Raw genomic sequence first — 13,587 nt, forward strand, 5'->3', positions numbered from 1 at the left:
GAGTTTAGAATAATTTAAGAGAAATAGCCCACATGCAAATAATCTGGAAGCACCCTGACTTCTTTTAAAACCATGATCTAGCAGTCTTTACATTAGCCAAGTCAGATAATAGTTACAGTACAAAAAACATTCCTGAGCCTTGTCAGAACTAGATACCAGGGTCATCTTAAATATTTAAATAACAGTTACCAACAAAATTATGTTACAGATGAAACTAGTAATTACCAGGCTACTTTGGCTAACATAATGTTAGAGGCTGCTTACTGTCTCTCCCTGCTCATCCATCCTGCTGTATCAGACCTCTCGAGAAGAGTCACTTAGGTGAAGTTGCTCACCACTTCCCATGGCTTGGTTAGTGTGCAAGATCTGGGAGTAAAACTGGCCTATGGAGTGTCTGTGGGCTGAAGGTGCTTTGGGAGAAAGGTGCAGAGGCTCAGTGCAGGTTGGTGTTTGTGTTCCCCATCTCCCAAGCATCCAGACAGAATGGCTGAAGGCAAGAGGAGGATTTAGCAAGGTATTAACAGAACTGGAATAAGTAACAAATGGAGATTAACATTATTGTTGGCATGTCTTCCCTAAAATTTGGTGCAGTAAGGGAAAGGACAAACTGTTGCAGGAATGCCTTTTGCTTCCTTAAAATATGGTAGATGTGGTGTGTAAGGTTGTCAGTGAATTTCTTTTGTATTCCACACAGAAAAATTCTGTATTGCAAAACTACACAGGGTATGTTCTCCCCAGGCATGTGCTGAGCCAGGCTGTGCTGCAGTGCACCCCAAATGGTTCTTTAAGTTGCTTTATTATAGTTTCACTAGCAGTGTAGTTACATTAGTGCTGGCTGTGCATGCCTCTCTGTAGGAGCTCATCCAACACACTTTGCTCCGGTGCCTCCATGGGCTCTGTGCTGGAGCTGGGGATCTCCACCATTTCAGAGCCAGTCTGCTGGGGTGTGGAGGCTGTAGCTGTTTTTCACATTGTAAAGCCTCTGGGGAAGTGCTGTGTGTCTCTCAGAGATGAAGCAGAATCTTCTTAGCTTGGAGAAAGGAGCTTGTTACTTCTTACTTGCATACTTTGCAAACTGTGTCCCTCAGTTAATGAACACAGAGAGGAAATGGAATAATTTTCTTTTTCCAGCAGATGTTTGCTGTGCCTCCCCAGGAGTACAGAGTGTAATGAAGCCATGAAAGCTCTCTGTGCAGTGTAGCACCATTTTCTGGTTTGCACACCAGCAGCAGGAGGGATTTCTGGCCTCAGTTTGAAATAACAACATTGCTTGCCTTGCTTACAGACACTGCCAACCTGCCTGGTGTGTGTTAGTCTCTACCACAGAACAAGTGGTTCCCTGACAAAGTTGCTGTAAGAGCATGGGTTCAAATTGAACAATATGAAAAACACAGCAGGCTGACTGTCTCCAGATCATATATAAGACCTGATAGAACTCTTCTATCACTAAGAATAAGAATTTTGTTGAGAAAATAGGATTTTATTTGAAAGAATCTTTAAACTGTTACAAATCCCTTCTTGATGCTCATATAAGAAAGAAAATATAAGTGATCCTCTTGCTATTGGGTGTTGTTTGGTACTTCATATTCTAATAATTACTAAAGCTATTCTTGGTTCTACAAATAGATTTTTGATAGAACTTATGCTAATGAGAGTTTTGGATATTTAGTAGATTCATAGGCTGTTGCTGTGTTTTGTATTTCGGGACATTGTTCATGGCTCTGGCTTCTTCGGAGCATAACACAAATTCAAAATAGTATTATGAGTTTCATGCCCTGTACTTATTTAGCAATGAAGAACTTTTCAGTAAAATCTTACTAGTTTGTGAGTGGCTACAGGATTGGCTATTAACATACATGACATAGTTTGGAGGATTTTTCTCTGAGCAAGACCTTGTTATTAGGAGGAAAGTAATTTCTAGGCAGAACTAATCACCTGAAAGATTAATTAGTTGGGCACTTGGAAAAACTGGTCCTTCAAAGTGAAGAAGGATGATGAATAGTGTAATTGGGATGTTGCATTTAAAGGCAGCACAAAATAGAAATTGTTCTCATGTCAAGATTTAAGTTCCAGATAACAGAAGTTCTGCTATGTAATTATTTCTTTTTTCTCCCAACTGTTTGTTAGTCTTATTTACTTTCTTTTAAGTAAGAGTGCACATGCTCTTGGTATGAATTTCATTTCACAATCAGATTACTTCTTTCTCTCACTGTCTCATCAAAGCAAACGTCCCTGTGCTCAAATCTAGCATAAATATCCCAGTTTAATTTTGTAGAGCATTTTAATTTTATAATTGGGCAATGCAGTTGAGATTTGAATTCCCTGGTAATGCCACCTTTTCTGCAGCATATTGCAAGCCATAGGAAGATTGCCTGAAAAGTTGGTCAGATGGTGTTAACAGGGCTACAGATTAATGTTTCCACAAATGACAACAATCAGTCCACTTCTTAACAAGATGCTGGTCAAAGTAATTTGTACTAGTCCACAGATGTAAGCTCTGCTGCCCAGCCAGATCCATTTTTGTATTATTCTGTGCTTGACTTAGCCTGAACAGCTCTGTCAAACCCTGTATTATTCATGACATACATTTGTTTGGTTCCCTGCCTACTCCCTCAGTGCCTTTGTGCACCAGGCACTGTCTGCATGTCCAGTCCCCATCAATGCACCGTGCCTGCTGACCAGCTGGGCCTGGCCCAGGCAAAACCTCTCTGGAGTGCAGCAGCTGTGGAGTACGTGCTCCTTCCTGGGGCCCCAGGTGCCTCTGAGCTGTGTGGCAGCAGGTGCCCTGCAGTGACAAGGTGAGGCCAAAGCCCCGTCCCATCCTGTCCCCAGTTCAAGCGAGCCAAGCCATCGAGCAAGGACAGGAGTTCCTGTTCAAGGAGCAGCACTCCGGGGGTCATTGGAGCTCAGAGAGCTCAGTACTGCTTGCAGACCTGCTTGAGCCTGGGCTTTGGATTGCTCCAGTGGCACAACAGACTCTCATCCCTGCCCCCTGTCACTCCCCAAATTCTTGCACTTCTTTTGCTCGTCGTTACATTCATCGCAATCACTAAATACTGTGCCATCCTGCAGGCGTGTATCTTTACTGAAATTCACAGCTTCTGGTGACACAATGTCATGGAAGAGTTTGTGGCATGACATTTCCAGTGGCTTTCCTCCTCTCCTGTCTGGATTCCCACCTTAGAGATTCACCAAGGATGTATTTATTGCTGCATAGCCCACCTGTGCTCTTGCATAAAGCTGCAGTGAAACAGGGCTGCAGGATTTGTTTTGGTACAGCCTGAAATTCAGGCCCAGTTCTTGTGCACTGAATGCTTGGTTATATATGAAGTGAAATACGTAAAATTTAATATTAATTTAGTAGAAAACTGAAATTATCTATGTGTGGGAGAGAAAATTCTCTTCAGTTGCTGCAGCCGTAGACTTGCCTTTTTCTCAGCAAATAATTAATTTGCAGTAGTAATTAATTTGCAGTAGTCAAAAGATATTTGGTCTTTGTAGAACTTGTGTTTATTAGTTCATGTATTAGCAAGGTTACTAGTGGTTTAGGGTCTTGATTTTGTTACTCTGTGATTTACAAACCAGTTATACCGATTTCATTTTGTTTCTGCAGGAGGATAATTTTATAATGCTAAAGACAATTAGCAAAACCATATAGTGGAATAATATAAATCCAATATTAGTTCATGCTGTTTCTCAGCAGCATACTGAGAAACATACTGGTTTCTAGGCTGAAGTACACAAAATATCAGTGGTTTGGGTTGTTTTTTGTCATAGCTTAGGAGACCTGTTGCCAGTTTACATAAAGGAGAACAAATATACCGCTGAACATCTGAAATGTGTTTTTTTCAAAACTAGGTTCTAATTAATACATTCAGGATTTGCAGTAATGGGCAAGTTTGAACTTCACTACTGTCAACAAGTTGGGATCTGCTTTTTTTTTGTTTTCTTCAGAGGTGCGTGGAAAACCACCACTGGCTGTTGATCTGAAAACTGTAGCTGATCTATCATAGTTCTTTAACAATTCTTCCATTCCGAGGCTGTTAAAAAGTGCTTATTTTTTTTCAAACCCACAAGAGACAGTATGTGTATTTATATTTTTCCTTGAAAGACCAAGAGCTTTTCAATCCAGAGAGAGAAATGTACAAAATCTGTAAAAAGTAAGTGAAGAAAGTGCCCATTTTCTGACAGTAAATGTTTCTGCTCAAGTATTTGCACTGGATTATAATGAAGCTTTGGTTAAGCAGATTAAACAGACAAAAGCAGTGAAACTTCAAAGGCTGACCAAATGTGCTGAGGTTTTTATTTCCCCGGTCTGTAATGCCTGCTTTTGCCTTCCTCTCATTAGCACAGAGAAATAAGCCAGTAGAGCATAATGTGTTGTCCCTCTGTAGTGCCTGCAGCGGCTGATTCCTAGCGGGGCTCTGGGGGTGAGTATCGAAGTTTTTTTCCAAAAAACTGTAGCAGTAGATAACAGACCTCCTATGAGAAAGGATTTTAGGAGCAACTGCACAGCTGAGAGTTCAGCTGTTTGTAGAGCTCCTTTTAGATACCAAGATGCAAAAGCTTCCTTCCAAACACAGATGTTAAGTCTGTGACTTAATCCAATGGTTAATTAACTATTTTTCCATGCCCAAAACAGCAAAAGAATCTCTGTGCTTTGGTAAGCTACGAGGAATAAGGTAAAGCAGTATTCACTGGCGTGGTGTAACAACCCAAACTGATTTGATATTTCTAGGTTGCATTTTCCAGTATTCTCTACAGAACAGTTAAGTGTGCAGCATCTGTTATGGTTTTTATTGTCAAAAGTGTTTCCTGCACTGTGATTTGAGCTTTTATGTTACTTAATCAAGGAGTTATCAGAGACCACACAGAAGTCAGAAGTTTCAGTCAAGGGGGAAAGTGAATATGTTTAGAAGATATAAAATAATAAAACCAAATTATTTAAAAGATAAATATGTACCATTTTAGAAGTACAGAAATTATGTAAGCTCTGTAACAGGTTCCTGTTAAGCTCATTTTATAATGTTACAGTTCATTAACTAATATGGTGTATATGAGAAGAAACAACACTGGACATAGTTGTTAAACAGCAGTGAATTTGTACACTTTGTACATTTGTGTGGCTTTGGATTAATTTTGAAAAATTATTGTAATTCAAATCAAATGGACTGGTTTTGGGTCTCTGAATATTTTGAACTGCCTGAATACCTGTGAAGTAGCAAGGTCTCGTTCTGAGCAGGTAAATGGTATTTCTTTGATTTAACCACCCACCTCCACATACCACAGAGCCTCATGGATCTCGCTGTTGGGGATGTTTTCTCTGGATTTTTCTAGAACTGTACTCTGATGCTACAGAACAAAAGCATTTTCTGAGCTCCACTTCAAATAATACTATTGCCAAAATTTGTCATGTTGTAAAACCTTGCCAGAAGGTGTATGAAAAGAACCTTCTTAATAATTTTTGAAGTAAGGCTCTTTAGTTTCATTTGAAGAAGGAATTTGTGGAGTCAAGACAGAAAAGCTGACTAAGTCCCACAGCCTTTCAGTATTAAATTTAATGCTCTTTTCCTTCTTATTTTGCTACATGACGAAGCCCTTTATGCTAAATGCCTGAGATACATGCCTTGTCATTCAGAAAAGCAAGTAAAGTTATAAGCTGCAGGAAGTTTTGTCTGTGAGTTGTTGTTTCTTCCTCACTGTTGTGCCGTGAGGTCCCAAACAGCTCCTTCTAAAATGACACGAGATGGTTCTGCCTTGGTAAATCAGCAAGATGCAAGTGGAGAGCAGAACTGCAGGGTCTCCCAGGCCACTGACTGCCCAGACTGGCTCAGAGGCACCTGAGAGAGGTGGATGTTTGTGTACCTGAGCAATTATGGACACCTTTTTAATGAAGCAGAAGCTTGGTTTGACAACTTCCTTGCAATGAGGGAACTTCAAGTAGTCCCCTATAATTTTAGACATAGTGGAGTAAATGAAGAAGCCAGATGGGAAGCAACAAGTCAGCAGACAAAGGAGATTCAGAGACAGCCCTTGCCTTGCATGAGGCAGAAGATGAGCTATGAAAACCTCTGTTCATCGTGCTGGAGCCTGTGCAGCACTCGGAGCTTGGCTGGTCTCGAAGCGGCTGCAGCTGACTTTCTTAAGTCAAAATCAGCAAGGTTTTTAGTTCTTTCTCTAGGAAAAGTCCCTTTACTTTTCGTTTTTTAAGTTAGACTGAAAGTTCTTGTGTCATTTTTAGCTTCTGTGTCTGCAAAAATTTAATTTCACTTCCATAGCATAAACTAAAGCAAATGTTGTATTTGCTTGCAACTTGAAAAGACAATTTCATCATTCAAACTCAGAAGAGGCAACTTTTATCAGCGAGGCAGAGGTATCAGTGTCATCAAATTGTGAGTGCTTTTTAACATTTTTCATTTCTTTAAAGTTAAAAGGCTTCTTTGAATTCACTTTTTAAAATTGGTTTGCAAGCAGGATAATAGGCCAACACAATCTGAAGGTCGTTTTCTTCCTCCTGTTTCACAGATACCCAAAGAGTTCGTGGTTTTACTGTCACAGGGTCTTTAAATTTAAAATGCCTCCTTCCAAGACACATCTCATGCAAAGTAAGATGCCTTAGGAAAGACTGGAACTTGATTTACAATAGGAAAAAAATATGTGAGAAGATAATTATGAAGAGAAAGCTATTGAGGAGCATTTTCTGCATATAAAGAATGATACTAAAGCATTTTTTTGAGTAAATACTATTATCTATTTATTTCACAATTTATGCTGATTTTCTGTGCTACATTGAGTCCATTTACTGTTTATTGCAGTAGGAAGGAGCAAGTGCATTTTTTGGTAGACCTTGAAACTTCAAGACCATCATCTTTCTACAGAAGGGTTTTTACAGACATTTGAGATTTTAATTTTATCCAAGTCATAGAAATTCACATCATTTCATGAGAAGATATATCTGGTGTTTAAAACTGATACAATGAATTCAGCTGAAAATAGAAGGTGAATGTTGCTGTATCTGCCACACAGAAATATATCAGTACAATTTTTTTCCCCTTTCTCTCTTTTAAGGGTCAGAAGGCCTGGATAGAGAAGACTTTTTCTAAAAGAGAATGCATCTATATAATTGCCAACAACAAAGACGTTACCAGGTACAATTTGAAATTCTTGTTTCAACAGAAAAGCTTAATACCAGAGAAACTCCACTTAGTTTGGGTTTAGATGTGTGAAACCCAGTTTAGTCACTGCCTGTAAAGGGAGATGACAGGGGAACAAAAGCACAAGTCATGCTTGCACTCCAGTCTGCACAGAGCCATGGGACATGTCACACGGGGATGAGAAGGCTGGCAGCAGGGGAGGCAGTCAGTTGTTAGCTCCTAAATTTGCAAACCTTAATAGATTCATACCGAATTCTGAAAGCAAGGGTGCAGTAACGTGGTACCATCCTTCGCAGGTAGTGTGATATTACCAATGGCAATAGGAGATGGGGGGATTTGATTTCTTAGCCTAAATATTAATATTACTCCATGGCCTAGCTGCATGTTGTGGTCCAGCTTGTGTGGATAACAGAACAGTTAATGTCACGTGCAAGCTGTAACCTCTAAGTAAGGAACAGGGAGTCAGTGCTCCTGTTCTGCATTCTTCCTCCTTGCCTGGCCTTTTACCTAGAACAGCTTTCCAGTGCATAACACAAGGGAAGTGAATTTTTTTATCTTTGCATGTTAAAAACCACCTAAGCCTGTTAATTCTGGCACATATGTGTATGTGAGGGGTGTTTCTATTATTCGTGTACAGCAAAACTTGGGCAGTTGAAAACCTAATTTTTTTTTAATTTTATTTTTAAGATACTATAATCAAAGTCACTTCCAATTCTAACCTCCAGGTGCTGCTGTGGCCAGCTCATTAACCAACACATTCCACCTCCTCCAAGTATAACAGCTAATAAAAATGAGGAAGAAACGAAGCAAGTGGAAGCTCAGCCAGAGAAATGGTCTGTCAGTAAACACACCCAAGCATACCCAACAGATGCCTATGGAAACCTGGAATTCCAGGGAGGAGGACATTCAAATAAGGCCATGGTAAGGGGCATAGGGTACTCTAAGGTATTTATTCATCTGGTGTTCAACAGGCTCTTGAGTTTTCTTAGCAGTAAAAGTAACAGCAGTTCAAACTTCTGCAAAAATTCTCTTTGTTTTTCCTCTCTTCTGAAGAAATCCAAGCTTAGGTTTGTTTTTTTTGTTTGAAAATTGTAAAAGTCTCTCTCCAGGATGAAAGGCAAGCAGTAACCATTCTTTGCTCAGACTATTTATAGAGCAGGTTGAGTGACAGCATTGCACATTGCTCTTTGCAGTACATCCGTGTGTCCTATGACACCAAACCAGATTCTCTGCTGCATCTCATGGTGAAAGACTGGCAACTGGAACTGCCCAAACTCTTAATCTCTGTCCATGGAGGCCTCCAGAACTTTGAAATGCAACCAAAATTAAAGCAAGTGTTTGGAAAAGGTCTGATAAAGGCTGCCATGACCACAGGAGCTTGGATTTTCACTGGCGGTGTTAGTACAGGTAAGTAATTGCCATCACTTTTCGTTTACTTAAGAATTCAGTTGTGTTCATTCACTAATCTTTCCCACAGGCAGAAGATTTAAGTCTACATGAACGAGTCATTACCCACTAGACCAAAAAAGGAGCATTGTAATCATTTGTGTTAATTTCCTACCCAGCCCAGACCATAAGATTTTCCTGGGTCAGTATTGATTTGCATTACTTGGTGTTTCCCTTGAAAACAAATTTCAGCCTTGGTTCCAGTAGCAAGGAATCTACCACTAGTTCTAATACAGTTCTTTTAGTGCTTGGTTATCCTTGTAGTTAAGAAGTTTCCTACTCCAAATTTAGCTCTGGTGTGGGGTTTTTTTGTACAAAGATCATTTTATTACTAAAAGTGTGTTTCCTACTGTCATGGTTTGTGTCCAATGAATAACATACCTCAAGACAGACAAGGGTACAGATTACAGTGTGGCAAGTTGGTAATGAGGTAAGTCTTCCACAGACTTCACTGATTTCAGCACAATGATGTGAGAAGGTGATGGGACTCACAGCACAACCATTAAAAAATAAAAGCATGGTTGTCTGCATTGCATGTTCTACTATAAAGTACCAGTACCACTTTAGTGGTGAACACAGTGGCTCCCTGAGAGGCAAGAAGAAAATTCTGTTTAGTGATCAATCTAAAGTGCCAAAAATGAATTAAATTAATTGTACCTATAGGTGTCATTCGTCATGTGGGAGATGCCTTGAAAGACCATTCTTCCAAATCCAGAGGACGAATATGTGCCATAGGAATTGCACCGTGGGGCATTGTAGAAAACAAGGAAGACCTAATAGGAAAAGATGTAAGTGTTTGAGGAAACAGCTGTGTGAAAAATACATTGGTAGTATTTCTGAAATACTACTTTTTTACATTTCTAAAGCAGGCCTAGAAGGTGAAATTGAACAATTTCTTGAGAAAACCTGTTGTTTAAGAATATTTCTCAGGTTGTCATATATGACCTCAAAGTAAATATGGAATTGGTGAGGTTTCCATTGCTTTCATTAGTAAAGACCTCTCTTTGGTGACAGTTTTGCATCCTAACTTCAGTGTGGCTCTCTGAGCCATCTGTAAATCACATAAGGGCCTTATTATGTGTGCAAGGCTGGCATCTATTATAGGTGGGTACTCTGGAGTGGCATATGAAATACTAGGAACTCCAAATGAGAATGTATTTTCTAATGCACTAAGAGGATTATGTAACAACACGGTGTGTGAACAAGGAGAGCATGGTAATGAGCTTAGAGGAACACGCAGGGGAGAGCACAATCTGACTGTCATCCTCCAAAGAAAACAGTGCTGTCAGGAGAACAGATTTGGAATGTAAGAGCAAGCTCCATTTCTAATTCTCCTCTGGTTTTTATAGAGGTTTGCTTGGTTTGTTTCCTCAGAAGACTCTGAGTGTTCCTCTGCTGGGTGGTGTGAGGCATTTTCCCATTTGATTCTTAGTTCTAATCTAGGTGCATCTCTCCTCTTGACACACAGGTAACACGAGTTTACCAAACAATGTCAAACCCTTTAAGTAAGCTCTCTGTGCTCAACAGTTCCCACACCCACTTCATTCTGGCAGACAACGGCACGTTAGGTAAATATGGAGCTGAAGTCAAGTTACGGCGTCAGTTGGAAAAACACATTTCCCTGCAGAAGATTAACACACGTGAGTACCAGTGGGGCAAACTGCAACCATGACGTCTTGAAGGGGGGAAGGAGGGCTTGAAGTACTTGGAAATATGGAAATTAAAGCTTCTTCCAGCTCTTTCCAGTGGAAATGTGATCAGGACTGTGTGAGTGGACTAGAACATGTGCTGTTTGATTAGTGGTGAACGAGCCCACATCGAACCGGGCAGAAAAACCATGGAGTAAGGGTTGCATAAAGGGATGAAGAAAAATCAGCAGATAATAGTGAGGAGAAGCTTCAAAGCAGTGAGAATCTAAGGAAAAGGAAATGCAAAGAATTTGTGCACTTCTAGGCTAGAATTCATAAGCATCAGTAAACATACAGAATGAGGGGATTTTTTTACAGTTCCTGTTTACAGGAATCCTGTGCAGCTTAGTGATTTCTGATTCTGAATGTTCAAACCAGCATGTTATTTTCTTTTATGTACAGATTTGTTTCATTTGAAATATCACACTCAAAATTCTTTGGTCTTCCTGATAAACTTAGCAGGCATTTTGATTTTTCATGACAATTAAGACAATTTCACCTTAATGCTTTCATATTTAGAGTTTTGTGCAGATTAAAATTTCTTCCAGCTATTATGACCTCTTTAAAATATTTTCCTAGAATTTTTCTCATCATCACTTAGAAAAAAATTATTTTAAAAGACATACATTAATTAACATGTAAAAAATATTTTTAAAAGGTGAAATAAAAAAAATCTAAACTGTTTAAAAATAACTCCACAACCCTAGTTAAAAATGGTCCAAAAAATGTTAATAGTCTTTCAATTCACACACCAGTTAAGAGCTACTGAAGAACGTACATCTGTTCTACCAGATGCTTTTCTTACCTCTTACTGGTACCCCTGTAAACTATGTAAGCCTGTAAAAATAAGAGGAAGGAAACATTCAGAATGGCAGAGTTTGCATAAAACTCCACAGAAGCTCCTCATATGGTCTAAGTGCTCTTATGGGTAGAGCAGAAAACTCAAGTAGAATTCTAGGTAAAGCCAAAAAGTGCAATTAGGAATCAGCTGTGAGGTATCCAAATGTTCTGGGAATTCTCTAAGTGCTGCCCTGTGCCTATGGTGAGCCTAAGAAACAGCTCAGGGAAACACTGCTCCTTGCCTTCGAGTGTGGAGGCAGTGCCAGGTGCTGCTGCCCACAGATGGAAACAGCTCAGCCTGCTTTTGTCATCCTTGTCTTCTGCAGAAGTGCTGGCAGAGCTGGACAGCTGTAAAAGGGAGCATTGGCTTGAAAGATCAGGAATTTGGGGCCCAGAGACAAGATGTTATGTGTCATTCCTTTTCGTACCACTGGGGCTTGGGGATATCAGCTCTGGTTTAGGTAGTGTTTGATGGTTTTTGTCATGAGAAGGGCAAAGTTGGGAACACACACAGAAGCCTGTTCTGTGAAGAGCTGCAGTACACCTGCTAGTTTTAGCATACAGGGAGCTGTTTTGTTTCTTCTTAACCACTCCAAGCACAGGGACTTCTGCTGGAAATCTCAGGAGGAATCACTAAAGATTTCATGGACACACAGGTCGGGCCATGCTCTGTGACTCCTCCTTATCAGAGCTGGGGTGTACTGACAGGAGGATGTCAGGAAGCTTCTCCTGTTACTGTGCATGGTGCTCCTGTTCTTCAGAGAGGAATCAAGGTTGAAAACAAAAAAAGTGCATCTTTATAAAGCGCTGGTCATTTCACAGGTTAAGAACTGAATTCAAATGCTTATGGTAGTGGAATTAGTCAGCATTCAGGTAATGTTTTGTCCTCGTTTCCCTAAGTTTCTTGTGACCAAGGCTACTGAGACCATGTGACCTGTGGGCTTCCCTTTGTCATCCTATGCCTGGAGATCACAGTGAGGCAGGGACAGCAAAGGGATGCTCAGCTGTCGTCTCTTCCATCGGCCAGCAATTTCAGCCTCATGATAAAAACACTAATTTCACTCTTTTGTCTTAGGAATAAGCATAGATATGTCACCTCACTGAAGACTTCCCTAGGTAACCAATGAAGAGGTGAAGCATCAAAGGCTGGGAGCCATCCAAGTAACAGTGAAGCTGATGAAGCAATAGGACAGTCATGTTAGCTGCTTTATCTGTACCTGCTGTCTGTCGAGGGACATCCACCAACACTGAGAGGATAAGTTACCAGTATGGAGCTGATGCAAAAGCAAGGGCAGAGAGACTTCTTACTCTTTTTCCTTTTTTCCTTTTGGGCTTGGGGAACAGCATATGAGCAGTTTTGCTCACATTGGCCACAAAATGGCCATCATTTTTCCTGAGGACTCTGGTTGGAAGCGGTGCTCTAACACAAAAAACACATTGACTTGTCTCAAATTTTTTAACTAAGTTTCAATGACAATTCTTTTTCTTTTTTTCTTGTTTCTGTTCTGGTTTTTGCAGGACTGGGCCAAGGTGTTCCTGTAGTTGGGCTCATAGTAGAAGGAGGTCCCAATGTGATCTCCATTGTCTTGGAGTGCCTGCGGGAAGACCCCCCTCTCCCAGTGGTGATCTGCGACGGCAGCGGGCGAGCGTCCGACATTCTGTCATTTGCACACAAGTATTCAGAGGAAGGAGGGTAAGGGTTCAAGATCTTCACCAAAGCTGTGTAGGACTATATGCCTTGCTTTCACTGAGCTTCATTTTGAAAAACCCCTCAAGGACAAAATGCTGCTAACAGAGGCATTCTGCTGTCAGTCAGCTTTTGCTGCCTGTTTGCTCTTAGCCCTGAAGTTAGTGAGTAGGAGTTATTACCACTTGGAATGCATGTTATGGTCCTTTGAAATGAGCTTGCTCTCAGTACTGCACACTGTTTTACAAGCTCTATCAGGGCTTGCTGCACTATACTTGGAGCTGGACTGAGCACAGCAGAAGCAAGGACAAGTTCCCAGGAGTAACTCTTTTCTCCAGGCCAGGGCTGAGGTTAATTAGTGCATAGATTTGCAAAACTTGTACTGCCTGAGTCTGCTGTGTTGTGTGAATGAATTTCATTGTCCAAGAATGCCAAACCAGTGTCCAGCTGTGGAAATTTTGGGCTTCCTTCATTCTCTTGCTTTTGTCTTCCAGGCAAACACCTTGAATATTGTCTTAATTAGGTTGTGGCATACCTGTCTTGTGCTGAAGATAGAACCTATTTCCTTGACTGAAGCTTAGCTTGGATTAAATATTAAGCAGACAAATAGTGTTGCAAGCAGTGTGGATGTTATTTGTTGAATTAGGAGAGCAGCTCTTATGCTGGATTTTGTTAGTGTTCAGACACAGCACATATTTAATTGCACCAACAGTATTTATGATTCAGCAACTTTCCTTTCTGTCTAACAAGCTTCCTTAGTTTAGATCAAATT

At 40.4% G+C, this 13,587-nt stretch overlaps 1 protein-coding gene across 1 annotated transcript in view; it reads left to right on the top strand.

The window, feature by feature from the left end:
* Positions 1 to 566: 566 nt before the first annotated feature.
* Positions 567 to 13,587, top strand: part of TRPM1 (transient receptor potential cation channel subfamily M member 1) — a 39,720-nt gene continuing 26,699 nt past the window's right edge. Inside the window, exons 1-7 of the mRNA XM_041418536.1 lie at positions 567 to 620; positions 7,069 to 7,148; positions 7,880 to 8,075; positions 8,348 to 8,561; positions 9,264 to 9,388; positions 10,069 to 10,240; positions 12,647 to 12,821. Coding sequence (XP_041274470.1) covers positions 567 to 620; positions 7,069 to 7,148; positions 7,880 to 8,075; positions 8,348 to 8,561; positions 9,264 to 9,388; positions 10,069 to 10,240; positions 12,647 to 12,821 — 1,016 coding nt within the window. The remainder of the gene's footprint in view (positions 621 to 7,068; positions 7,149 to 7,879; positions 8,076 to 8,347; positions 8,562 to 9,263; positions 9,389 to 10,068; positions 10,241 to 12,646; positions 12,822 to 13,587) is intronic.

The sequence above is a fragment of the Onychostruthus taczanowskii genome, unplaced genomic scaffold (assembly GCF_017590055.1).
Source record: "Onychostruthus taczanowskii isolate IOZ18803 unplaced genomic scaffold, ASM1759005v1 scaffold6, whole genome shotgun sequence".
In the NCBI taxonomy this organism is placed as follows: domain Eukaryota; kingdom Metazoa; phylum Chordata; class Aves; order Passeriformes; family Passeridae; genus Onychostruthus; species Onychostruthus taczanowskii.